The sequence below is a fragment of the Penicillium antarcticum genome, assembly GCF_028974205.1.
Source record: "Penicillium antarcticum strain IBT 31339 chromosome Unknown utg000006l_segment0_segment0, whole genome shotgun sequence".
NCBI lineage: Eukaryota > Fungi > Ascomycota > Eurotiomycetes > Eurotiales > Aspergillaceae > Penicillium > Penicillium antarcticum.
Window position 1 is genome coordinate 1,063,916 of NW_026695304.1, and position 26,220 is coordinate 1,090,135.

At 45.9% G+C, this 26,220-nt stretch overlaps 4 protein-coding genes across 4 annotated transcripts; 2 read left to right on the forward strand and 2 right to left on the reverse strand.

Annotated features, from left to right (window-relative positions):
* Nucleotides 1-209: 209 nt before the first annotated feature.
* Nucleotides 210-2,024, reverse strand: N7508_006483 (uncharacterized protein; the record flags this gene model as incomplete). The annotated part of the gene is made up of 1 exon (XM_058464549.1): nt 210-2,024. One exon carries the CDS (start codon nt 2,022-2,024, stop codon nt 210-212), a length of 1,815 nt encoding a protein of 604 aa, XP_058318402.1.
* Nucleotides 2,025-16,119: 14,095 nt separating this feature from the next.
* Nucleotides 16,120-16,634, reverse strand: N7508_006484 (uncharacterized protein; the record flags this gene model as incomplete). The annotated part of the gene is given in 3 exon segments (XM_058464550.1): nt 16,120-16,179; nt 16,191-16,453; nt 16,481-16,634. 3 exon segments carry the CDS (start codon nt 16,632-16,634, stop codon nt 16,120-16,122), a joined length of 477 nt encoding a protein of 158 aa, XP_058318403.1.
* Nucleotides 16,635-18,966: 2,332 nt separating this feature from the next.
* Nucleotides 18,967-19,698, forward strand: N7508_006485 (uncharacterized protein; the record flags this gene model as incomplete). The annotated part of the gene is made up of 1 exon (XM_058464551.1): nt 18,967-19,698. The coding sequence occupies one exon, from the start codon at nt 18,967-18,969 to the stop codon at nt 19,696-19,698; it is 732 nt and encodes a 243-aa protein (XP_058318404.1).
* A 1,990-nt stretch (nt 19,699-21,688) lies between these two features.
* On the forward strand, nt 21,689-25,312 carry N7508_006486 (uncharacterized protein; the record flags this gene model as incomplete). Its single annotated transcript, XM_058464552.1, has 5 exons — nt 21,689-22,757; nt 22,865-24,165; nt 24,227-24,697; nt 24,751-25,240; nt 25,299-25,312. The coding sequence occupies 5 exons, from the start codon at nt 21,689-21,691 to the stop codon at nt 25,310-25,312; spliced, it is 3,345 nt and encodes a 1,114-aa protein (XP_058318405.1).
* Between the last annotated feature and the right edge of the window lie 908 nt (nt 25,313-26,220).

A 26,220-nucleotide genomic window follows, 5' to 3' on the forward strand; every position in this document is an offset into this window, starting at 1 on the left:
AAGATGCGTAAGAAGCTCACTGAAAAAAAATTACCAAGAACCATGAACGAGGAAACAAAATGAACCATTAAACTTCGGACTCCGACTGGCCCAAACGCCACAGCCGCACCTGGAGCGACAAGCCTTCTAACCTTACTATGAGCCTTTCAAAGAGCTGTTTGAGACCGGCTCACAACAGGACCAGAGAACAGCCAAAAGGTGTTTGCGTATCAAGCAGTGCGCTCCCGGTCGCCTCGGCGTCGAGGTCTCCACTGCGCTTCGCGCCTATCCTCAGGGGACATTGACCTACGCATGCTTAGTTGCCGAATCTTCCGCTCAAGCTGCTCTATCTTAGCCGCGGAGCCCTCTCTATGCACAGGAGCTTTTCGTCTTTTCGTTGAGGTTGTCGGGTTACCGGCTGGCTCACTGCGGTATCTTCTGTTGACGTAGTGTGTCGGCTGAGTAGACGCGTCGCTCTCGAAATCGCTACCTTCACTACCTTCACTACCTTCAATAGAATTATAGCGGCTTTTCATCTTCTGCCTTCCTGGAATCGAGTAACGAGCAGGCTCGCTACGGTATCTTCTGCTGCGAGCACGAGCTGGCGGAGTGGAGCCGTCGCTTTCGGTATCATCGCCCTCTTCGATATCGTCTAACCCATACCTTTTACGGTAAGTAGTCTCGAGATCTTTGGCCTTTTGATAAATCACTCTATCACCGTCTAAGGCTGAGCCGACCGTTATACGGCGGATAAAAGACCGCCCTTCCAGAGTAACTGTCCCGTCTTTCCATTTAACTAGGATCCGAGTTTGTGGATAAATAGTGCCTTTGGCGGGGAGAAGGAGGTGAAGAGGATCTAGCCCCTGCTCGTCATCTTCTTCGACCTTCCAACCAATACCAACAAAGTCCTCCACATGTTTTCGTTTGTATCTCCAATCCTCAACAGCCCTGTTTCTGCTCTTGTAAACAACCTTAGCATTGCCACGACTCTGCGAAGTTAAAACGCGTTCTACCCGACTCGGATTGTAGCTCTCGTATGACCCAGCCCGAATGCGATAGACAGGATTGGACCGGCTTCCGTAGCGCACAAATATCTGGGAGCCAGTACCTTTAGGCCACCAGTATAATACTTTAGCCGAGTTCAATTGGCGTTGCTGTTTTCTAGTTCTTGCTTCTAACGCATCAAGTCCTGTCGGTTCATCGCTATGGACATCAATGTCCGATTCGACACTAGAAGATTCACTATCTGAAAGCTGACGGGTCGGGCTAGGCTGGCCATTTTCGCTATTATAAGTGAAGCCTGTATCTTCCCCAGCCATGGGATTTCGTGTCTGAGTTTTTTCCTCGGCTAACGCTTGGCTGAGAATCCAGGTCTTAGGAAGGAAGTTCCTGCGAGTGAAATGCCTTTGAATATTGCGAGTCTGATTGAAAGAATCCCAAAAGTCATCTGTGGAGCCCTTTGCTAGATGTTCATTTGCTACTTGACGCCAGGTACTACACGTGTTCTTGTAGAAAGTTGGGTCGACGATACCGGCGTCAAGGCTAACATTATTCGTTTGATTTGCCTCCCGAATAAGGCCATTAAGTCTTTCAAAGAATTCCACGCATTGTTCGTACTGAGGATCTTCCGCTCTGAAAAACTCCGCCATTCTTTCCGACTCGTTCGATGTCTCCCTTTCGATAATTTGTTTGACCCAGGGAAACAATGCAGGTGGTTGGTCTTCGGGGATACCATGATCAGATTCTTCTGACATGCCATGATTTGTTTCCTCATGTTCGTCATTTGAATCATAATCACCGGCATTTGAGGCGAAGTCGCCTTCCCGAGTTGGACTTCTCGCAAATCTAGCCTTTTGTGCTAGGGGTTGTTTGCCTTTCTTATCACGATGCCGAGCCCTTTGCCCTACTGCTGGCGCCGTGGAAGATTCGGCTGCTTGGGATTCGGAATCCGAGCTCGGTTCCGTTAGTCCTGGCGTTTGCATATCACGGGCATTTCTCTGGGCCTTCTGGGCTTTCTTTCTGTCTTTCGACCTTTTGCTGGCCATACTTGACAGACGAATGGATTCTTGGAAACTGTGTTTTGCTACTTTGTTGGGAGAAAGGAGACTGGCTTTATCCAAGTTTATACAACACAGCAGTGGGTAGTAAGGAGAACTTGGGGATTTGAACTTATTTATAGCTTTGGAGCAACCTGAAACTGCACATTGTTCGGGCGGGTAGTGACTATGCACACGCACTTTCATCCTACCCGGACCACTAACTTGGGTCGCATTCGTGCGGGAAATACATCGTTTCAGACCTTGCGCATGACATGTTCAGGTGCATTGCTTGTAGACTATAGGCTATACCAATTTAAAATTGTCATAGCCCATATCGACGTCATTGCGGCATTTGTTCGATACAGTCACGACTAGACCTCTGCATAGCCCACAAATGGGCCCATACCCCCGGCCCAAAGCCCAGCCCACAGTGGGCTATGGGCCCAATATTCAAAGCCCAACCCAACCCACAGCCCATTAATGGGGGCCCATAAGGCCCCTATCAAAGCCCATTTCTACGCACAAATACAGTCTTGGCATGCATAAAGTAGCTGATTAATAGCTGTATTTTACGCAAGTTCCAGCCTGTATATTCAGTATCATTATATTATCACCATCAGAAGTACAATATTGTAGGAATTGAGTAGATATTATACTGAATTCAACATCATGATGCTAGATTTCATACAAAGTCACCCAAAAAGGATCCAATTTGACTATGAATTCATACTATTATAGCGTACTGAGTATTAGCATGAAGAGATATATATATTATCTAGATCAAACTAGGTGCATCTTTCTGTTGAAGTATAAAACCAAGTATCAAATTCATATTTTGTAGGTTTATATGATTGAATTTTATACTGACAGATAGCCTATCTCTCCTTCTTTATTTCTGCTTTTATAGAGATATGATTTTATAGCTTATCTCGAGGCAAATAGAGGTTTAAAAATATATCTTGAGCTATCGGGTGAAATTTTTTGGATTATAATATTGCGAAATAGACCGGGAAATAGGCTGGGAATAGGCTATCTATGGGCTTTGGATAGGCTAAGCCCACTTAATATACACGATATAGTTAATCATATACGAGTATCATAATCATACGTTTCAATTCTGACTAGCACTATGATGAATCCTCTGTTTGTTGCATCAATTTGCTGTTTAATACTACTATTAAGATTCAAGAAGTGGCCTTTTATAATGTATGACCTTGAAGCTATCCCCCTGAAAGCCTATATCCTTCCTACTATATAGACTTCCGCAGAACCCAGCTCAACCCGGGCCCAACCCGGGCCCAACCCGGGCTGGGTTGGGTTCTGGGCCGGGTTCTCCAACCCAGTACTGGGCCCGGGTCGGGATTTCTGGCCCAGTGCTGGGCCCGGGCCCCCAGCTGGGTTCATAAACAATGCAAACATGTCAAGACTCGTGACTACATAACTTGTGCAGTTTTTGGCTGTATTTTTGGGTATTTGACTTGTAAGCAAGGCCTCTTTCTATAATCACTGTTTAATTTAATTGTACGTTTAATAGATTCCTGAGGCTACAGGGCTACAATTCTGACGGCCGTCAGAAAATAGGGTCATTAAGCTATATTGCTAGTTTTTTTGACGGCCGTCAGAATATAGGGTTATTTCGAGGCTTTTTTGAAGATCTATGAATTAGAGAGCTTTAATCGATTAACTAACTAATAGTACTCGAATATATCATTATCGCAATTCTTTCGCTTCCGTCCTAACGCACGTACTTGGGTGTTATTCACTGGCAATGGCACCTAGGGTTTACGTACAGTCGGCCCTTTAAATGCAGTCAATAAAGCTTTATCTAGCTCTGTCTCCTTATCAATTGAAGTCTCCTGTTCCTCGGTATCACTAATTGGCTCGATCTCAATGTCGTCGAGGTTATTATCCTTCTCTTCCTTTGCTACTTCTAGCTTATCATAAGAGAAGAACTTCTCAAGAAGTCTCGCCTCTTGTTCTTCTATGTCAAACCTTGAGGTGCAAAGAAACATCATTAAATCCTCGATTGTATGAGACTTCATTCTTCCTCGACGGTAATAGCAGATATCCCGAGCAGTATTAAATAGCCGTTCAACGCCTGCCCCGGTTGTAGGGAAAGAGAGGATATCACGCGCAAGAGCAGCAATTGCTGGGAATCGCGCTTGGTTCTCTCGCTAGAACGTAAGAGGAGCAATTTGAATAGGATCTAATCCGAAGTTAGTTAGAATTCTGAAAGGCTTAGCTTAAACGTACCACTATCAAGATAACGAGTCATTTTATTAGCAGCTATGCTTCCCTAGGCATTGCTCCTATCTAGCATCGTATCAAGCTTCGATCCTAGCCGAGCTATTATTTGAGAGTTATCTAGTGACTGATCAAGGGCTGAAAGCTGTTCTTGATATGGAATTAGAGCTTCCTAGAAGGATAAGTGGTACGTGTCACGCTATTTCTGATCCTAGTTATTGGTAAGAAAGAACTTAAACTTGTTCACGGGCGCTAGTATTGTGCTGATTGCATAGATATATCCTCGAATATTATCGGTTTGGGAGTAGTACTTATCAAGCTTTAACCGACTAGCTTCAAGTGCGTAAAACATCTATTTCTTCTATAGCACACGCTTACGTCGTAGCTACTTTATTGAACACTTAAGATACTCAAAGAGTTTATTGTAGATCTTGAAGACGTAATACGCAGTAATATCTCGAGTCTTCGATAGCTAAGTTGTGTAGGCGAAAAATGGCTCAGTGATACAAAGAAGATAGTCAACTTGACGCCACTCGTCCTTATAGAGTAGTATCTCTTCGCAATCATACTCTGCACAAAATAGCGCAAAGATCGGACGTAGACGCTTTGCCCGACGTAGCATTAGAAAGGTTGAATTCCACCGAGTCCTTACATCTTGGATCGGTACTAGCTTCACGGTGCTTGTCTAGAGATTGTAAAATGTCTCCTAGCGCTAAGGGCTTGCGTTCACATAGATAGCAAGATAGCGGACCTTGTTCAATATAAAGGATATCTCACGATTCCGATGCTGCGTATTCAAATGAGCTAATCTTGATTGCTTCTCTATCTATTTTGTCTTAGTTAAGTCATTTAGTAGAACTACTTTAATGCGATCAAGGAGCTAGTTTAGACTGAGTTAGATAACGTAAGCAAGGCATAGGATTCGAACAATGATAACACTATCTGATAGACCCTATTAGAGGGAATCAAATAATGTCTTATTGTTTGAAGCATTATCCGTTGTTAACCCAAACACTCGGGCTTCAAGGTTATGCTCGATCAGAGTTTGAAGAAGAACATTGCTTAGATTCGCGCCTATATGCGCACCGTAGAGAGGTTTGAACCTAAGTAGTACCTCACGATATACCCAATCAATATCTACAAAGTAGCCTGTGATTGCTATAAACGCCTATGAGAATGGAGATATCTAGCAATCAAGTGCAATTGAGATTTTTGAACCAATAGGCAGTGTTCGAAGCATCCGCTCTTGCCGATCTTTAACAATACTCCCTAGTCGGCGACGAATTGTATTAGTAGATAGGATGATCGGAGGTGACGGAGCGGTACGAGCCCGAGAAATAAGACGCTGAAATGCTAGATGCTCAATAAGATGAAGTGGAAGCCGATTGAGTGTGATAAATTGTAGGATGTCTTCTTCCTAGGCTGCTTGCGAGAACGGTATTTCGATATCTTCCTAAGTTTAGTATTACTATTAGTAAATAAAATCGAATAAAAGGGTTACTCCGAACGTACTGCTTGCTTTAGAAATTTGGTAATCTATGACTTCTTTGTATATCCGCTCTTTAAATAAGCCGCTGTCTTGAGATGTCTCTGTATTGTCGATATACCATAATATTGTATTTTACCTGTGGCCTTCGTATTGACTGTATTAGGGTGCTCAAGAATATTTCCACAACGTTGGCATATAACCTTTGGTGCACCATCTATACTATGAGCAACCTGATTGTAGTGGCTCCAAATCTCCGAATGGCGCGTTAAGTCCTAGACAATCTTGCTCTTCCTCCCAAAGTCGGTTTGTAGCCACTATTCTACCTATTCGTTATGGGTCATTTTATCGTAGAGAATAAACGCCTTCCTTCGGTCGGGTCTAACGCGTTGTAAGGAGGATAGGAGTATTGGCGGAATTGTCGGTCGGAGGAAGTCAGTGTCAAAGGGATCGATCGTATGCTAGCTACTAGAGGGAGTCGCTAGGTGGTTTGATAGCGCAAGATAGCTGATATTATCTATATCGCCATTATAAAGAGAGGACGCGAAGTTAGACTGCTGGCTTTGTGACATAATAAATTGAATAAGTGTAAAGTAAGTGACAGAGGGGGAATAGAGGACTTACGGAGCAATAATATCTAATGACGGTGTGTAAATAAAGCAAACGCGATAGATCAATTTAGAAGAGGACCTTAAAACGTATCCGCGTGGTTTATTGGTTATATTACTCCACCTCTGTATCCATCCAGCCCAATAACCTAGTAAGAACCCAGAAAGCCTAGCAAGAACCTAGCAAAACCCTAGAAAGCCTAGCCAAAACCTAGAAAACCTAGCAAACCCCTAGTAAAAACCCAGCAAAAACCTAGAAAGCCCAATTCCCACCCTAGCTTCCACCTAAGATCGTCAAAAAGTTTTATCCTGTCTTACCTATCTAGGTTTATACAAGTACTTAAAAAGACCTACAATCTATATAATCTTACTAGCTACTAGTCGAATATAGTGGAATAATAAAGAATATAATTAGTATATATGATATATAAGATTTAAAGTAACAATACCCGAATTCTATAGTGGTTTTTTCAAGCATTCATAGGTATGCAAACACTATATATTGTGAAATATATATCCGCACACTATATATATTTACACCATGATTTCTGACAGCCGTCAAAAAATCAGTACTAGGTTTTAAGATAAACCTTAGTTTAATAATTTCTAACGGCCGTCAGAAAACCTGTAGTGTCGCCTATAGAACTCATCTACGTATATCTAACATAAGGTCAATAAAAAGGTCATAAGTCAAACACTGTGAAAACCATAGCAAAGTCTGACCTTTCTGAGCCTAAAGAACCATAACTACTTATTTAAGGTTGATTCTACGCGTTTATAGCTTTGAACACACTCTAGTTATACTAGAAAAGTATAGTGGTTCAAGGTATAGATCAAAACCGATGTAAAATCCAGTGAGTTATCTTGATGACTGAGCAGTTTTATGATTGAAATAATGCAAAAGTTGGGCCGAGTTGGGTCCAAACTGGGTTTACTGGGGGCCCAGTGCTGGGCCCGGGTTGGGCCCGGGTTAATGAAGTTCAACCCGGGCCCAGGCTGGGTTGGGTTCTGGGCCGGAACCTTGGGCCCAAAATGGGCTTTGCGGAAGTCTATTCGGGACTAACTTGAAGGGAATGTATTAAGTGTAGCGGGTAACCTATGGGTTTATAGGTTCTTGGCGGGTAACCCGCGGGTTACCCGTTCTGTATGTATGCGATAAACCAATTAACATACCTTTTCTTCTTCCTATATAGGCCTTTATTGATATATCATCTTTTTGTCTTCGAAGAACAGGGGTATCGCGAGGCCCCTAAATATAAGTCTACGCGTTTTAGAATCTTCTGTAAGTCGTCTAATAGTTATTAGCGAGAAACCCTTTAATGTGTATAGTCCCTAATGTCTTAATTCACTAATGCCTACGCATTATCTGCGTATAATATAGACCTCCTACTACTAGATAACCTTCCAATTCTTCCTTCGGACGACCTTACCCCTGATCTATCGATTAGTTAATAGGCATTTCCTCCGGTCGCAAGCTCCGCAATCGACTCCGATTTCACACTACAAACCTTCTTGTCTCCGATTCCACCTAACCTCGAGACTGTTCGACCTAACCGTGTCACTCTATATATGGTATATACTAAAGAAATGACTATCGAGTTTGTACAATGGTGGCTATAATCAGACTTTGGAAGAAAGAAGCGCCTACGCTAGGACTCACGGCACTTCTCTGATGTTTGGGATTATTTTGACTAGGTAGCCAGGGCTACTAATAGGGAACCGAAGGTAATGTGTAAGCTTTGCAAGGCTATTCTAAACCACCCAGGGCTTGGTGATAGGACTTCAACCATAAAGAAATATGTTACAAGCTGCGGTGTAAAGAAGAGAGGCCCAAATATTAGGCAATTCATGCAAGCGGTATAATACCCTCTTTATCCTTATATATATCGATTTTAATGATTTCTTAAGGCGCTAGTACCTTCTACCGATACCCTGTTTAGCCAAGAAAAGTGGGAATCATGTCTTCTTCGGTTTATTACTGAATCAAGACTACTATTCCAGCTCCTAGAGCACGCGGGCTTCCGGGATATTATAGCCATGGCCCAAAGAGCTCCTAAGGATGTCAATATTCCGTCTGCAAAAGTAGCACGGAGTCGACTACGCACTATAGTCTTCGAACGCCATCGGAAAATACTCGAGAGCTTGCCCGAAGATAGGAAAATCTCAATTGCCCTTGACTATTAGACGTCCCCTTTTGCCCAAGCATTCATGGTAGTCACTAGATATTTCATTAACAAAGACTAGAACTATCGAGAGCTGCTTCTTGGATTTGAACCACTTCGTAGAGCATATTCTAGTGCTAATCTTAGTGCTATTCTACTTCGGCTTCTACGGAATCATAATCTGGCCGATCGAGTGCTTACTATCACTACCGATAATGTATCAAACAATAACATATTAGTGGCAAGTATTCAAGAATCGGTTCAGTCTCTTGATCTCGGTAATAGTACAGCAATCATTCGAGTTCTATGTATAGCCCACGTTATACAATTAAGTTTGAAGCAACTTCTCGGATAGATAAAGGCAGAACCAAAGAATAACACTGCCTAGGCCGAATAGACTAAATCCTAGGAACAGTTAGTTCGGGCTAGGTATCAGAAAAGGGAGATTATTGACACTCTAAACAAGGTTCGCCCCTAATTAATCTAGTAGATGTCTAATTCTAATATCGCATTAGCTTCGGGGCCTAGCGATCTTTATTAACGCGAGCCCCTAACGTCGTGAAGCTTTCCTATCTCTTTAGACGGGTTCGAACGCTCTTATTCTAATATAGGACGTCTATACGCGCTAGAACTCGACATTCTTAATGCTTCGCCGAGCTAAACGACTACAATCCTACTTAATTGAATTCTGTTCAAAGTATGGCTATCCCTACCTCTAGCTTGATTATAAGCAATGGCGTCAGATTAATTATCTACTCCTAATTACATAGCCATTCTTCCGATTTACGACTACACTATCAAAGACAAAGGATGTCACTATCCACCTAATCTTTGCAATCTACAATAAGCTCTTTGATTATCTTGAAAAGTCAATCAGGCAGCTTGTAAGGAAGAATATCGCCTAGAAAAAGCTTATACTCACTACTCTCCGCGCAGCCGAGGAAAAGCTAAGGCAGTACTATAGTAAGACGGAGGATATCTATAGTGATATCTTTGCTATTAGTACAATGCTTGCTCCGCACCTAAAGCTCTAGTTCTTCCGAAGTAGAGAATAGGGTAGTGGGCCTAAGTTAGTTACTCGATATCGATAGAGCTTTAAGGACTACTTTGAACCGTATAAGCAACGTCGGTTAAAAGAACAAACTAGCAGTGATCAAGAGCCTACTACGCAAGGCTTAAGCCTAGATCTTGATCAAATATTTAGCCTTAACCAGGTATCTCAAGCTTGTTAGCAGAACGAACTTACAATATATCTTGATAGTGGTAAGTATACCTAGTCTTTATATTGTCAAACTTGGGTTAATCAATATTCGTTAGCAACTACTACTATTATGCTAGTTCGCGCGTTCTAGAAGGAGCACTAGGCTATATTTCCTATACTTGCAAAGCTCGCATAAGATATTCTCTCGATTCCTACGACTAGCGCGGGTGTTAAGCGGCTGTTTAATATAGCGCGGGATATCTATCACTATCGTCGCGGCTCACTAAAAGCTACAACAATTCAGGAAATTATATTGTATCGTTGCACGACCGAGTTTAAGGTCCAAGAAGACGTGATTGCTGTCTAGAAGGAGTACTTTTCTAAAGGCGATATAGAAGCGGATTATAAGGAGAGAGATAGTCTAGATAGACAATAGCTAGAAGATACAATTGAGCTAATTAGTGATAATAAGGAGGGGAACGAGGATAATACACAATCGGTTGTTATTCTTGTGTCAGGACCCTCGACTACTTATGTTGGTACCTGAGGCACGAGTGGTGCCTCAGGAATCGTGGCAGTATAGTACTGCTCACCGCCCGGAAGCTGGGCCAGCCTGTATTTAGTTCATCCCCGCTGACCCTGGGAAGGGTCAGCGTTCAGTCTCTTCTACAATAGAACCATATTGTACTACACGTCAGCTGAGGCTTCTACTTCGCTTACCTAGCTAAACCGGAGACTCTGCGTGGTCTCACAATTCTGAACGCTCACCGAAACACGGTTTGCCCGGTAGAACCTCACCAACAAGCCATGAACTCGCGTCGCTCCCAACGCCTCACCGAAGGGCTTCAAGCGAGCCAATCTAGTGAGGACCGCTTGAATGGGCCAGCTAGGCACGACCCTAGGCCTTAGGTCACCGAAAGCGTTGAAGACTCGACCATGGAAACCACCCAAGAACCGACTGGGCCATTCCCGCCGACCGAACTAATACCTCTCCGGGTACTAACGCCAATAATCGAACAACAATCTTCCACAACTAGGGCAGCTTAGGGAGCGGTCACCGAATAGGAGATACGAGAACTAGAGGAATTGGAGAGAGAAACATATAATCTACGGAGAGCCCGGGTCATAGAGTAACTTCGCCGAGAGCAGGGCTATCTCACGCAACAAGCAGAGATGAGACCACCTCCACTCGCACCTAGTAATGCGCTATTTACTGCACCTGGCAATGCACCGACAAGGGCGTCTACTCTAGTAAGTACGTCGCAATCGGAGACAACCTAGCCGCCTGTCGCATTCGGCGAAGAAGCTATTATGCCACTAAATAGTTTCCCCGACGAGCTATTCGAGCTCAATGACTATCGACCGCTATAAGCTACCGACCAGGAATCTGATCGGAAGGCCCTATTTACCCTACGCCGACGTGGTATCAAGAAACCGCGGGATTAGCCTAACCTAGTGATCTACAAGGTAAAAGACAACGACGAGTATCGAAGATAGGTCTTCTTACTAGAAGAGTTCTTCGAGGCTGACCATACTTGTATGGACTGGTTCGAGTACTAACCTTATTAGACGCGATAGGCGCTAGCCTATTGCTCGAACTAGGTGAAGGAGCTATATAAGGTCAAGTTTCCCTACGATACCCCTCGTTTTAGGGATATGAAGAACTAGGCCATTGGATTGATCAATAAGCACAAGAATCTACAAGAAGCTATGTCTAAGCAATTCGACCTAGCCACTTAGAAAGAAACTAAGTCTGTCCGCGAATACGCTGCGCGCCTAATCTAGTACTAGGGCTAGATGAAAGAACAAGAACGGATAGGCGATATTCAAATCTACACCCGGCTTCGTAACTCGGTGTTACCCTCTATTAAAGAAAGGAGGGAGCAATTCGACGTCTAGAGAGAAATGGACCTTATAGAGTATATCGACTATCTCACTGCTGTCGAGAACAATATCCCTACCCGACGACTGGCCCTGTCTAACCGAAGGAAGGACGCCAAAGGGGCTATTCCACCGGACCGGGGAAATCAGCCCTAACCACACACTTTCGGCCGTAACCCTGCCTTCCGGACCAAAGGTCGAGGACGAGGAAGGGGTAGTTACGGATCACGATAGGATCCGACACTACGACATAGCACTTCGACTGACCTAGCCAAGAAAAGAAAGGTGTAGGATGGCGCCTATTTCAACTGCGGAGAGATAGGTTACCTCGCTAGATCCTGCACAAGGAAGAAGACGGACCTTAGAGCCTCCACCGTCGAAGTACTAAAAAATAGACAGCCCTAGTGAACCTTGCCGTAATCGCACTCGGGGCCGCTAAGACGTATTTAGATAGAGAAAAGGCATTTGTCTACGAAGCGGTTGTTATCCTAGCCGATAGGGGCATCCCTATAAGCGTCCTTGTGGATAGCGGCGCAGAGGCAAGTTTCGTGAACCAAAAATAGGCCAAACAACACCTCCTAGATAGCGAAGCTATACCGCGGACGGTTAGGGCCATCAACGAATAGACTGTCCGGTCATTTAGAGCGCACGAGCTACTTCTTGAAATGACCGATAGCGTAGGAACTATTCGAGAAGACCCTATTACGTGCGAGGTAGTCGAAATCCAAGGGTACGATATAATTCTTGGATACGACTGGCTTATCTTAGCCAACCCCGACATCAATTACAAAGAACATACGTGGAATTACCGTGACAATGAACCTACGCAGCTCCTTAGGATATCCGCCGCGGTATGTTATAATAAGGCTGCGCTCGGAGCATTCGTTATAGCTATCTACCCACGGCTATCGGATAAAGATGGCCTAGTGCCGTTCTTCCACATAGTAATTGACGACGGCGAAACCATCCTAGAAGCGTATAGGGACTTCGAAGATATTTTTAGCGAGGAAGGCGCGGACAAACTGCCCTAGTCCATATATTTAGATCACGCTATCGAACTAGAGGAGGGCGCCTAGCCACCGCACTAGCTAATTTACCCTCTCTCCCCGAACGAGCTAGGGGTGCTAAGAAACTATATTGATGAAATACTAGCCAAGGAATGGATTCGGCCTTCCCAGAGTCTAGCTAGCGCACTAATTATCTTTGTCAAGAAGAAGGATAGGTCTTTGCGGTTATGCGTGGACTATCGGGGTCTTAACAACATTACCATCAAGAACCGCTACCCCCTGCCGCTAGTGAGCGAGACAATAGACCGACTATCGGGCGCAAAAATCTTTACCTAGCTAGACCTCCGGGATACCTACTATAGGATCCGAATCAAGGAGGGAGACGAATGGAAGACGGCGTTCCGTACGCGATACGGCCATTTCGAATACACGGTCATGCTATTTGGACTAGCGAATGCCCCTGCTATATTCTAAGCGTACATCAATAGGGCGCTTTGTGACCTCCTCGACCAATTTTGTGTCGTCTATCTAGACGATATCCTGATATTCTCTCAGAACGAGGAAGAGTATATCGAGCATGTTCGAGAAGTCTTTCGACGGCTACGTACCTACCGGCTATACGCAAAACGTAGTAAGTGCCGCTTCTATACCGATTCGGTCATATTCCTTGGGTTTGTGATCACCCTAGAAGGGGTAAGTATAGAAAAAGAACGTGTCAAAACCATATAGGAATAGCCTATCCCTGAATATGCGTTCGATATCTAGTAGTTTATAGGGTACGCCGGGTTCTACCGCTATTTCATTGAACGGTTCTTAGCTATCTGTATACCTATTTCGGCTACCACCCACGGCAGAACGGCTAGGAAAGCCAACCGAAAGAAAGACGGGTTCCAATAGACTCGGGAAGCGCAAGACGCGTTCGAAAGGCTAAAGAGGGCCTTTACGGAAGAGCTATTCCTCCGACACTTCGACCCCGAACTGGCCCTGCTGGTCGAGTGCGATGCGTCGGGTTTCGGACTCGGGAGTATACTAAGCTAGTTGTTTACGGATGGGGGATGGCACCCTATTGCGTATTGGTCTCGGAAGATGATCGGGCCAGAAACCCGGTACGAGACGCATGATTCAGAGCTATTAGCTATTGTAGAATTATTCAGGCAATAGAGGCACTACCTAGAGGGTAGCAAATTCCTAGTGAGAGTCCTGACTAACCACGCTAACTTACGCTACTTTATGACCACAAAGGTGTTAAGTGGGCGGCAAGCAAGATGGTCCGAATACCTTGCGGCATTCGATTTCGTTATCGAATATAGGTCCGGCAAGAAGAATCTAGCGGATATGCCTAGTCGGCGTCCGGATTACGCGCCTAAGGAAGGCGAAACTGCGGACAATTCAATGTTACCTATATTACAACGAAAGATCCGGCAGAGTTATAGGGCTGCGGACCCTAACGAGATACTATTGATTAGTAGAATTATAGTGAGCGGAATAGATGGACTTCTATTGCCGCGCCTACGTTGGGTGACGACCCACGAAGGCCCCTCACGGACTGGCCCTGTCCTCCGTGTAGGAAGACTGTTAGCCGAAGACCTCTAGAAGAGAGAACAGGCGTAGTACGGTTAAGAGGACTAGATCGACTCAAGCAGTCGAATGCCCCGTCTGCTAGCGGCAAAGGCTATAGACGGAATGGGGGCATATCTAGACCTATTGCGACCCTCACTTATTGAGTTGATTAAGTATGCGCAAGCGTTGGATCCCGTTAGCGTTGATAAACTTAGTAAGATAGAGGGACGGGCGCATGAGGATGGGCTAGTTGGACTGGCGGGCATAGCGTGGACCAAGACAAATGACGGACTGTTACGCTATGGCCACCGAGTATACGTGCCGAATGACCCAGCCCTATGGCAAGAGATCATAAAAGTGCACTATGATGATCCGTAAGGGGGGTATTATAGGGAAAAACGGACTTAGGAAGCCATCGGCTAGCGTTTCTACTGGCACGATATAAAAAGCTTCGTCCGTGCGTACGTCCAAGAATGCGTAGCCTGTCAGAGGAACTTGACTAGGCGGTATAAGCCATACGGGCTTTTGCAACCTATGCTAGTGCTATCCCGACCAGCGGAATAGGTTAGTTTGGACTTTATTACTAGCATGCCTCCCTTAAAATGGGACGGCAGGGTATATAACGCAGTTCTAGTAGTGGTTGATTTATGTACGAAATACGCATTGTATCTTCTATGTACAAAGGACATTGACACGCAAGAACTCGCCTAGTTATAGTTCTCCAAAGTGATACCAATCCTAGGTATGCCAGAAAACCTAGTTAGTGATAGGGGCAGCCTATTCATAAGCGAATTCTAGTCGTCGTTTTGCGTATTGCTAAGAACGGACCGAAGGCTATCAACTGTATTCCACCTATAGACCGATAGACAGACGGAACGGCAGAATCAGACGTTAGAATACTACCTCCGATCGTATGTTAACTAGGACTAAGACGACTGGGCTAGTTACCTCCCGCTAGCGTAGATATGCTACAACTAAGCAAAGCATAGCGCTACTAGAATATCGCCGTACGAGGCATTCCAGGGATTTAAACCTGACCTACGGATTAGTGTTGACATCTATCCAAAGGAGCACTATAGAGATGCGGTAGCAAGGGTGAAGGATATCCAAGAAAGAAGATCCTTTATGCTGAAGAAGCTGACCTAGTCCAAGGAGGACATAAAACGTTATTATGATAAAAATCATATCGATATATTATTTCACATTGGCGAATGGGTCTTGCTACGCGCAAAACATATCGTTTTGTATCGCGTCTCTACGAAATTGGATGTGAAATACATCGGACCCTTCTAAGTAGCGGATAGGATCGGAAAACAAGTATACCGCGTTCGACTACCTCCAATATATCGACTAGTCTATCCCGTCTTCTATGTGTCACTCCTCGAGAAATTCCACGGCAATCCTGAAAAGTAGGACGAAATACCTGGGCTAGTTCTAGTAGAAAACCAATTGGAATACAAGATCGAAGAGATTCGAGCCTACTATGGCACCCCGCTAAGACAGTATCTAGTGAAGTGGGAAGGGTACCCTGACCATGAATGTATATGGGAAGACCTAGCTACTGTAGAGAATATAGTGGCGCTAGATATCTACGAACTGAAACCTACAAAGAGAAGAGGCAGAAGTTTAAGGAAAGGATAGTATACTCCACGGACTGCCGATATTAGTCTAGTCCTAATGCTATGCCTAAGGCTTAGGGACAAAGGAAACAAAAGAAAAATAGGCCTGCTACCGCTCACTTCTTCTTCCAAAGGAAGAAACGCTTTAGAGGACGACGGCGAGGGGGTTCCTTAGAACTCTCCCGAGAAGGGCTAGTGGAACTAGAAGTAGCCACTACACAAGGGCTCTCAGCACGATCCCGACGAGAAGGCTCACTTCTACCACGGTTATCGGAAGAAGGGGTAGTCGGACGGGGCCTGTTGACTAGACATCGACTACTAGCGTCTTGTCGATCACGTACTACGGAAACTATCGAATGAGGTGAACCAGTACGACGACGAGAATCCCTGCTGCTACTAGCAACTAGGGTAGTCTCCTTGCTGCTATCCTTGGCCGCGCGGTTACTCTCTTGGGTATACCGCTTCATAGCCTTTAGGAAATCAGCACGGGGCCCATTAATAGGGGCAATATCTATGGCAGGAGACGTATCCGCTAGGGCGGCAAGGTAACGGTCCAGGATCTCGGTGGAAAAGGGGATGTCGCTGCACTTCTTGTTTCGATTAGTGCAGTCGTCGCAACGCGGTAGGGCCTTCCCGTTCGAATCCTCCGACCAAGTACACACTCTGCCTATTCCGGTGTAGGTGATACACTTACGAGCGCGCTCCTTGGTATTGTACCGCGGACGTTTTATGCGCTTCGCTTCAATGGCCGGGGTCGTTGGGTTAGAGTTAACCGGGCGACTAGGGGTGTTCGGAACTCTGGAAGCTTGAACTAGGGGAGTCACACCGCGGCGCGTGCGAAAAGACATCGAGGGCGATCTATTGGCAGCGGCGTTCGTCGGAACCGGGGCCGAAGCCCGGGCCCGCTCGCGGCCACCACTAGAAGACGCCTGCCTATTCTCCTAACGCTCACGGTAAGACAAGTTTGAAAAAGCCCTAGATCGGCGAGTTCCCGGAGGAGAGGGGGTATAAGGATTCCCGGGCTGGGTCTGCTGAGTAGGGCCACGGGATTGTTGACCGCGATGTCTAGGCGAGACAATAGGAGACGAGTCACTAGACTGACGACGGGAAGCGGGCTAGGCCTGCTGAGCGGAAGCACGACGTTGCTGGGTAGCGACGCGGAAAAATTCTTCCTCGTTAGAGGAGGGGAAACGAGTATACGGCATTTCGAACTATAGAATGCCCTAGTTAGCAAAAGACATCGAAGATTAGGGACGATCCTCCGAAGGAGGGAGATAAAATGCCCTAGCCCACAGAAATATCAGTAACAACAAACTAAGGACAAACTGATCATATAACTGATCTCAAAGCTGACACCGAGCAGAGAGAGCATGAAGATAGGAAGAGGCAGTAAAATAAAGGGGACTTACAGGCAATGCAAGCGTACTGGCTAGGGAGAAAGAAGAAGAAGAACTAATTGAGAGAGAAAGGGGCCTTTTATATTGGTAACGCAAGAAGTGTTGCCTGGCCCTAATATCAAGCAAATAGTTCAAGCAAACAGTGCATCTATCTACTCTCAGCCTTACGGGTTTCCCCGCAAAAAGGCTTGTATCAAGACCCTTTTCTCACTACGCCAATCACATGCCTCGCGCAAGAACGAAAAATGGGCTAGTCGGCATCGGATACCTTTCCCTGCATGGATTTTCCCCAGGAAAGAGCTGGAGGTTTTTGCCATGCATGCATGGTTTTAATGGACCGAAAAAGCCACTGGACAGGCCCATTCCATTACAAGACCCCAGGGACGTGGTCTCTAAGGAGGGGGATATTGTCAGGACCCTCGACTACTTATGTTGGTACCTGAGGCACGAGTGGTGCCTCAGGAATCGTGGCAGTATAGTACTGCTCACCGCCCGGAAGCTGGGCCAGCCTGTATTTAGTTCATCCCCGCTGACCCTGGGAAGGGTCAGCGTTCAGTCTCTTCTACAATAGAACCATATTGTACTACACGTCAGCTGAGGCTTCTACTTCGCTTACCTAGCTAAACCGGAGACTCTGCGTGGTCTCACATCTTGTTCAAACCGAAGCAGCTATATAAGGTCATTTAGAAGGTTCTCTTGGAAAGAGGAGAAGGAGTATTGTATTGCAACAGGATACTAAGGGCCGTAAGGATAATAAAGAGCTAGAAGAGGATAATATACCCCTACCTAAGACCTAATAGCGTGTCTTAGGAAGATCTCGAAAACGCCCACGGGTTTATAACGATCAGTTTATAGAGTATTAGTCTTTGATGAAATTGAAGCTATTCACACTTATTTTGCTATCTAGTATCTATAAACGTGACTACCTATAAGCAGAATACATATAAATACAGCCAAAAAAATGCACAATTTGTGTATGTCACGAGATTCTCCATGTTTGCACTGTTTATTAACCCGTGGGTAACCCGTGGGTCGGGTCGGGTATGACTATCAAAACCCATACCCGACCTCGGGTATAGACTTTGGACCCAAAACCCGCCAAGAAATGGGTATGGGTCGGGTAAAACCCGCTTACCCACGGGTATGGGCGAGGCCTAGATGACTGTTGACTCGTATTGCAACGGTGATGATATTCGATCATCCTATGAGATAGAAGCGTCAGACCAGGATTCGCAATATGCCCCCACTCCAGGATACTTCGGTTGCACACCTGAGCCACCATGCGGGCTTAGTCCTTCCCCCCGATATTCCACCCAGAACGGTCTCGCAGAGTCATGCCAAGTCGACGCGGGAAAACCCAAACTACTCCAGCTCTCCGAGTGGGACGAGGAACTACGAAATGATGAGCTTCCGGCAAGCTGCATCCAGTATATGATAGAGTGGAAGGTTATGCTGAATAGGAAGGTCATCTCACGAGACACAGAAGAGGACGTAGCCCTGACTCCGAGTGCCTACCTCCCGTGCCGGGAGGGTAAGGTCGGATGATACCTCAATCGTTGTGTCGGTAAACGATCGTTCCCAACGCGACCTGACGAAGCGATTTGAGAACCTCAACATCGATTGGACCGCTGTAGAAAAACAGCTGCTTAGGTGGGGGGAACTGTTTTGTCGAGGCAAGAAACTGAGGCTAAGTATTACCTTTAAATACGTTGAGGATGACCAAATCCCCAGAACTACCTCGGGTAGAGTTGAGAAAAGAGGACGGTCATCAGTCACTAAAAAAATGCTCAACGAGCGAGATGCCCAACTCGATGCTGAAGAAAATGCTTCTGGGGAAGAGTCTGTTTGGCGAAGTATCTACAACCTGATGCGTTGTCCTTCCTCCTCGTGCCATCTAGGCCGATATTGCTGGCAAGACCCTCACGGAAAAAAACACTATGGACTGAGAACCCATCATTTAAAACGTCTCATTGCCTTTGTGGAGAAAGGTGGGACCGTGCAATCTCATGACGACGTCCCAGACAATATTCGTGAAGACTTTTATATGGAAGAGCGACACAGACTGGAGAGTCAACAATCTAAAAATAACAAGATGACTAACACCCCGGGAGGTTGTCCTCCTATAAACTTTAACTTTAACGGGGTACAACCTTCCCTACCAGAGGAGCTCAATTCACTCGCCAACCCACCAATGCTTCCGTCACCAACTAGCCTATTCAATGACGACTTTAATATTCCTGGACTTCGAGATGAGGCAGTTCGAGAGTACACCGCTTGGCATGAAGCACAAGTCGGTGATGACTATTTGAAAGCCCAATTTCGAGAAGCGCGTGATGTTGCTCTGGCAAATGGGCTCGATCTTCAACTGATATATGAGGACCAAAACCCATCGTTTTTTATCGACAAAGGGATCGTGGTAGGTATTGCCCGCCAGTTTGTAAGAGATATCGTCAAATGGGTTCGGAGTATGAGGATTATTTCATCGATAGATGAGAGGGCGCCGGCAGCTCTCTGAGGGCGTACAGTGGCGCTCGTTTAGACGTTATAACTATCATTAAATTATCTGTGCTTCATGATTCATATCTACCCCTTTAATAAACATTTATAGTAAAGCGTAGAATGAGGCGTAACGTAGAACGATGAGGACATAAAGTAGGTTTGGTAGGCTCATGATAAGATTCAACGCCAGGCTGTTTTAAATCTAACGACAACTATCTTCAATATCCACACCAGAATGTCTAAAATGGCCCAAAGCGCTTTGCTTTCGAGATCCAACAACTTCGATACACCATTCGAGAAAAGTCGGAAACCCTTGTTCTGGGTCTTCTTCATACCGCACCCAGTTCCGTCTAATAAATGCTTTTAACTCGGAGAAGAACTCCTCGATTGGATTCAAGTCAGGGGAGTAAGGTGGTAAGTAAACTAGCTTTACTCCTGCATCGGCACACATCTCTTTTATACGATCAGAGTGATGGAAAGATGCGTTATCCATAATGATGACGGATTTTGGCTCAGGCCATCTTCCACAATGCCTTAGCAGCTGGTCAATAAAATCTTCGAAGAGAGCAGCATCGGTGGAGCCTTGAAAAACCCGAGAGAGCACGATTCCATCCTGAGAATATGCAGGCAGTATCTGGTAGCGCTGATCACGATAGAAGTTGGCTACCTGCAATGGTGCTACGCCTAACGGAGACCAGCCTGTCCGTCTGAACCCAATCCGCTTATCACATCCAGATTCATCCACATAGACGAAGTGATACGACTGAAAATCCGATAAATTATGTAGGTAGAAGTCTCTCAAGTCGGGACTCTGCTCCTTTGCTCTCTGTCGAGCCACCTTCTTTGACCAACCGACCGAAGCGAGAGCTCGCTTAATACTGGAATTTGTCACCTAGACACGGAATTCGTCCCATAAAAAGATTGTCATCTCGTCCACATATAGCCCTGGCTTTTCCAGTAGATGATCGCACAAGGCCTGTAGCATCGGAGGAGTTACGCTTCGTCGTCGACCGACCTGAGTCGGGGGTGCTCTGACATTTTCGAACCAGCGAAGGTTGTTGCTGATGTTAATGATTGATCGCTTGCTGCATTCAGCAGCTTTGGCCATTTGTGAGATGGTTAGTGATTCGCTCAATATCATATCCTGGATCATCTCAAGCTTTGAGAGGGGTAGTCTCGGTGCCATATTGTACATAGAAAGACCACACAAAGATCAGAACGTTGGGGGAGGTGGGATTTGGTGGAAGAGACGGGCGGGAAGCCAGCAAATGTGAGGAAATCCCAATTCATTTGCTCGCCTTAGTCACCCCTCTACTCACGGAGCAGGTGAAAACATTTTGGCCGAAAAGGCTGGGGGGATGCTAGGTACTAGGAAATGCACGTGACGCGGCCATGTTGGGGTTCCTGGGAGCTTTGCGGCCCCTCTCAAAGCTGCGGCCCTCAAAAAGAGGTGATTGAAAAACCGGCGCATCATTACTCGATCAATCAGTATCAACGACAAACTGTAATCTGTTTGTTCTCTAGATATCTGCAAAATTGCTGAGAGGAGGCTCTTCTGGTGCTGAAGTTAAAGCGTTTTTATCCAGAACAAACTTTGGCTGGTTATCGCAAGACTTGCTGGATCTGACTATTCTGGATCGGGTCGAACCGTTCTTAGCAACAGGCACAAGCCCCACCACATGGAAACATGATCGACAGAAAGCCATTCAGGAAGCGGTGTGGTGGGCGGAACGGCCGATGATGATGAGGCTGAGGACGTCCCCCTCTTTCAGCTCAGGTCCAGAAGATCGACGTGGCAATCATAATTTACCTGAACTGGCTAATTTTGCTTTCCCTCTGCCCATCCTCAGCAATGCCCTCCATCGGCTTTTCAGTTTGCCGACATCTTACTTAGATAAGAAGGGCCAAGATCTCGTATTATGCTGCGAGAGAGTTCTTGATTGATCTATCCAGCACTATTCCGCTCGTCTAGAAACTCCGCTTCGTCGAGTCGTCCTCCATCCAAGATGGCTGAGAACCCCCCATTACAGCTAGAGCGATCAGTGACACCACAAAATAATACTAGCCCCGAAACACTCCCATGCCGAAAGCGCCTTCGACATGATGCCTATACTATCGGGTGGGTATGCGCCCTTCCAAAAGAACAGACCGCAGCGAGAGCCATGCTAGATGAAGAGCACGAACCCCTTCCGACCCCTCGTAACGACCATAATGCATATACCCTTGGCTTGATATGCGGCCACAACGTCGTCATTGCCTGTCTACCTAATATGGGGATCAACCCTGCCGCGACTGTCGCGACCTCTATGATAAACACGTTCCAATCAATCAGGTTCGGGCTGATGGTTGGGATTGGCAGCGGAATTCCATCGAAGGTCAATCTGGGTGATGTGGTGGTTAGCCAACCTGTTGCTGACTACCACGGGGTGGTACAATGGGATCTGGGGAAGCTGGAACGGGGTGGACAGTTCGTCCACACGGGCTCGCTGAACAGACCTCCGAACTTGCTTCTTCATGCGTCGAATCAGCTGAAAAGTAATTATGAGATGTATGGATCGAAGATAAATGAGTATCTGGATGATGTGGAAAGAAAATTCCCGCGACTAGCGCCAAGATATACCAGGCGAGAAGAGAACGAGCAATTATCAGATAACGCAGGGGAGGCAAGAACCCAAAGAAAATTCCCGCGACTGGCGCCAAGATATACCAGGCGAGAAGAGAACGAGCAATTATCAGATAACGCAGGGGAGGCAAGAACCCAAAGAAAATTCAGGGTGCACTACGGCCTGATCGCATCCGGGAACAAAGTGGTTAAGGACGCCCAGTCTCGAGACTCCCTCGATAAAGCATTTGGCGGGCACGTGTTGTGTGTCGAGATAGAGGCAGCCGGGCTTATGAATGACTTTCCCTGTATTGTTATCCGAGGCATCTGTGACTATGCGGACTCGGAAAGAGAGAAAAGTTGGCAAGAATATGCTGCCGCTATGGCCGCTGCATACGCAAAGGAACTTTTGGGATGTGTGCAGCCGAGTGTTGTTGGTGACGAGGATTCAGCAAAAGCCATATTGGAAAACGGTGAGTACCTGCCCATCTGAATAGGCCGGCTGCAGATGTCTAAAGTACTAGCAAATAATCGAGGCTGAATAATGTCTGAACTTGGAATACGTGCTGACTGCTTGTAGTTCAACAAGAGATCGATTGCGTGCAGCAGATAACAGCCACAACGAAAGCTGTAATGAAGCTTAACGAAGATAATCCAGACCCACTGACGAGCATGTACAACCTAGCATCGATGTACTTGAAGCAGGGCCGATGGAATGAGGCGGAGAAGCTCTTTGTGCAAGTGACGGAGGCTCGCAAGACGAAACTTGGCGCAGACCATCCTGACACGCTGACGAGTATGAGCGACCTAGCGTCAACGTATAGGAATCAGGGCCGGTTGGAAGAGGCCGAACAGCTTTATATGCAGGTGAGGAAAACTCGCAGGCAAATTCTAGGATCTGGGCATCTCAATGTTCTGGACGTCTCCTCGGAGCCTGCCGAATATGATAGACATGTGGAATTTGGGGATACCGATTCATCCAGTGACAATGACTCCGTATTTTCTGTTCCTGCGTCTATACCTAGCACCAGTTCGTTTGACTCTGGAAGAGGGGAAATGAATTTGTTGTTGATTCACCAGTTTTCAAACTTGCTGAGTGAAGATGGAGACCTCCTTTCGCTGCTTTTGATCGGCGTATCAAGAGAACCGATCGGATTCGAGAGGATGCGAAACAATTTTCGGAGACTACTGAAACACTTTGCGAATGACCTCAAGGCAGATATTCTCAGCGCATCGCACCGGGACCTAATGAGATTTGTAAGCTCATATTCAGTTATGATCACTCGCAAGCTCTTTGCCATGGTATTTATCGACGAGCAGCCAAAGCTCAATCCTGACGAAGACCTAGCTCACAAGAGGAAAGTGGAATATTATCTTCAAAGTCTACAGGACACTTTTCCTCAGACAAGTGAAGTAATCGATGGACTCAATCCCGATGAGGACAGTGACCAAGGATCCGTGGCAGAGGGAGCTAACGAGGATGAGCCTTATGAGGGATCTTTGCAAAACTTGGATCAAATGAAGCACTTCATTCTGCAAAGCGCCGCCTACCAAATCCTTCGTCGTCGGCTCGAAGATTTTGTTCAACCATCACTGAACTCACATTTTCGGGATTTGGTGACCAGGTGGTCAAACCCAGAACATAAGAACCATGGCGATGCTGCTCGGTATAAACTACGGAACCTCGTCACAGATTTACAGCACGTCAGTCCCCTCGAGATTCGGTTTGAACGTGACGAGATCAATTCTCGATTTCTCATGGTCGTCAGCTACTACCAGCATTTAATTGAGCGCTGGACTGGAGAGTCTTGGGATTGGTGGCCGTTACCTCGCTATCCGAGACCACTGGCTGAATCAGAGACACGGTTACGGTGGAAGTGTGTGAGTATTCAAATATAGACAGCCCTACACAATATTGATCGAGCCCTAATCCGCGGGCCAGGTCTGTGGCGAAGAGCGATGGGCAGAGGTGCCAAACACTCTTGTCAAACGCCTCCAATCTATAATCAGAAGGCTTCCCGTTGACAGCTTGGTAACCCAACTTACGCCGCCTCCTCCAGAGGCACACACTTCTAACCCGAATCCTTGCAACGTTCCAAACATCAGTGTAACTTCTAACCAGACTTCCTATCAAGGCCATAGAGTCAAGCAACCGGACGGTTCACCGTCTAATCCTTCGCTTCGTCTTCGACCCTCGGGACACAATGTTAACAGCGCGGACATGAGCATCACTAGGCAACACGTCCTCTTTCTCGCAAAACAAGGCGGAGATTATAGACTCGCACAAATCTGCATTAGCAATATGACTTGTCATTCCTTCTTCAGCACCATGAAAAAGGAATATTTTCGCCTGAGAGGTGTCTTGCGAAGCTGGTTCAGCGTTTGGAGGTACTCTCATTGTGACTTTTACAAAGTGAGTGCTATTGCCCGGGACTCTAGGGTGTATGTTAAACATACAAATCGCAGTTCGAGAAGTTCGATGACCACGAGTTTACGCTCAGAATCAAAGATTCATTCCCTGACCATGCGAACACCGATTACGAGTATCAACCGAGACCGATGGACAATATTCCGCCTATCTCAGAGCACGAATTCATGAAACGTTTCTACGCTTGTCACAATCCACGGCCACTACTTCACCTGCACCACGAATGTAGAAAACTGGGCGCACATTCCTCTGACATCCTGCAGTTCCTCCCAAAGAAAAGAACCGAACTAGAAGAAGCAGGCAACAAGCGAGAGGATTTTTGGGGGATCTATGCGCGCGAAAAGATCAGCTTACGTTGGATCATTTTCTACAATTTTCTCTGTGTTTCACCTTTGCTAGCGTTCTTCTTGGCGTGGATTTTACCCCGGGAACTTGGCACAGACTTACAAAACCCATCTATCCCGCTTTCCATGATGATTGCGATGCTTTCTCTGTTTTGGAGTGTGTATCTCAGCAGTCTACAGTTTGGTAGGTCGCATTAATTTGAAAGTTTTCTATTCGATGAGATACTGGCTAGTTCACTCAGAAGGGCCGCTCTGACTAAATGCGGCCTTACCTCAAAGTCCATTTGATAACCACATTTCTTTTAATATTTTGAACTTACAGGAAGAATTCACGACATCTGCGGCAACCAGATGAGCATAGCTTTGTATATTCTTTAGGCCGACGAGCATTGTTCTCGACGCTGCTAATCATAACTGATTTTGAAGCAATTTCTGGCTATGCTGTAATTACTAGAATAAGCTCTGTATCATAAATTGATTCAGTGCAAGTCAACCGCGGGGCTTAGCTTTTAATCTTGGCCAATCTCGCCTGAAAGACATTGAACGGAAGTATGACGGAAGTGGTATAACGGGCGAGCTATCCTTATAAGTGTGGAGGTATTTTTGGCAAGAGAATTTCATGTAATTTATAGAGTTCTATATCACGTGACATACTTTTTCAGTACATTTCGATTCCTGAAACCAAGCTAGGTCGGATATAGATTAGCATGTTTCATAACAGGGGTTGAGAAAATTTCTATGTGTAAAGAGTGGTGAATCTGATTTCGATCCATCCTGTACAGTATGCCCTCTCTGAATTAGCGCCCCTGTCTTAAGATAATGACAGGCCTGGCGATCCTAGAACTCGAGGCTCACGAGGGTAGTTCTCAGGATTTTGAGAAGTGTGGAGAAGTACCGGATGAACCGCTGAGAAAAGACTGCTTTCCTGAAGAGTCTCGTAGTAGCCTACTGAATGAAGTTCTGGGCTCCGTGATTAGCGTGGGGCACTTGGATAGAGTAGATGGAGTCAAATGCTCGCCGTGGTAAGAAGATTCGGCGCAGGTAGTGCTATAATTTGTCGATCATATCATTGCTCTGATTTTATTAGTATGACTCGTTATTAGATATCTTGGCTACGAGTGGTCATTACGGCATTTCCTCAAAATCAATACTTGTGCGATCAAA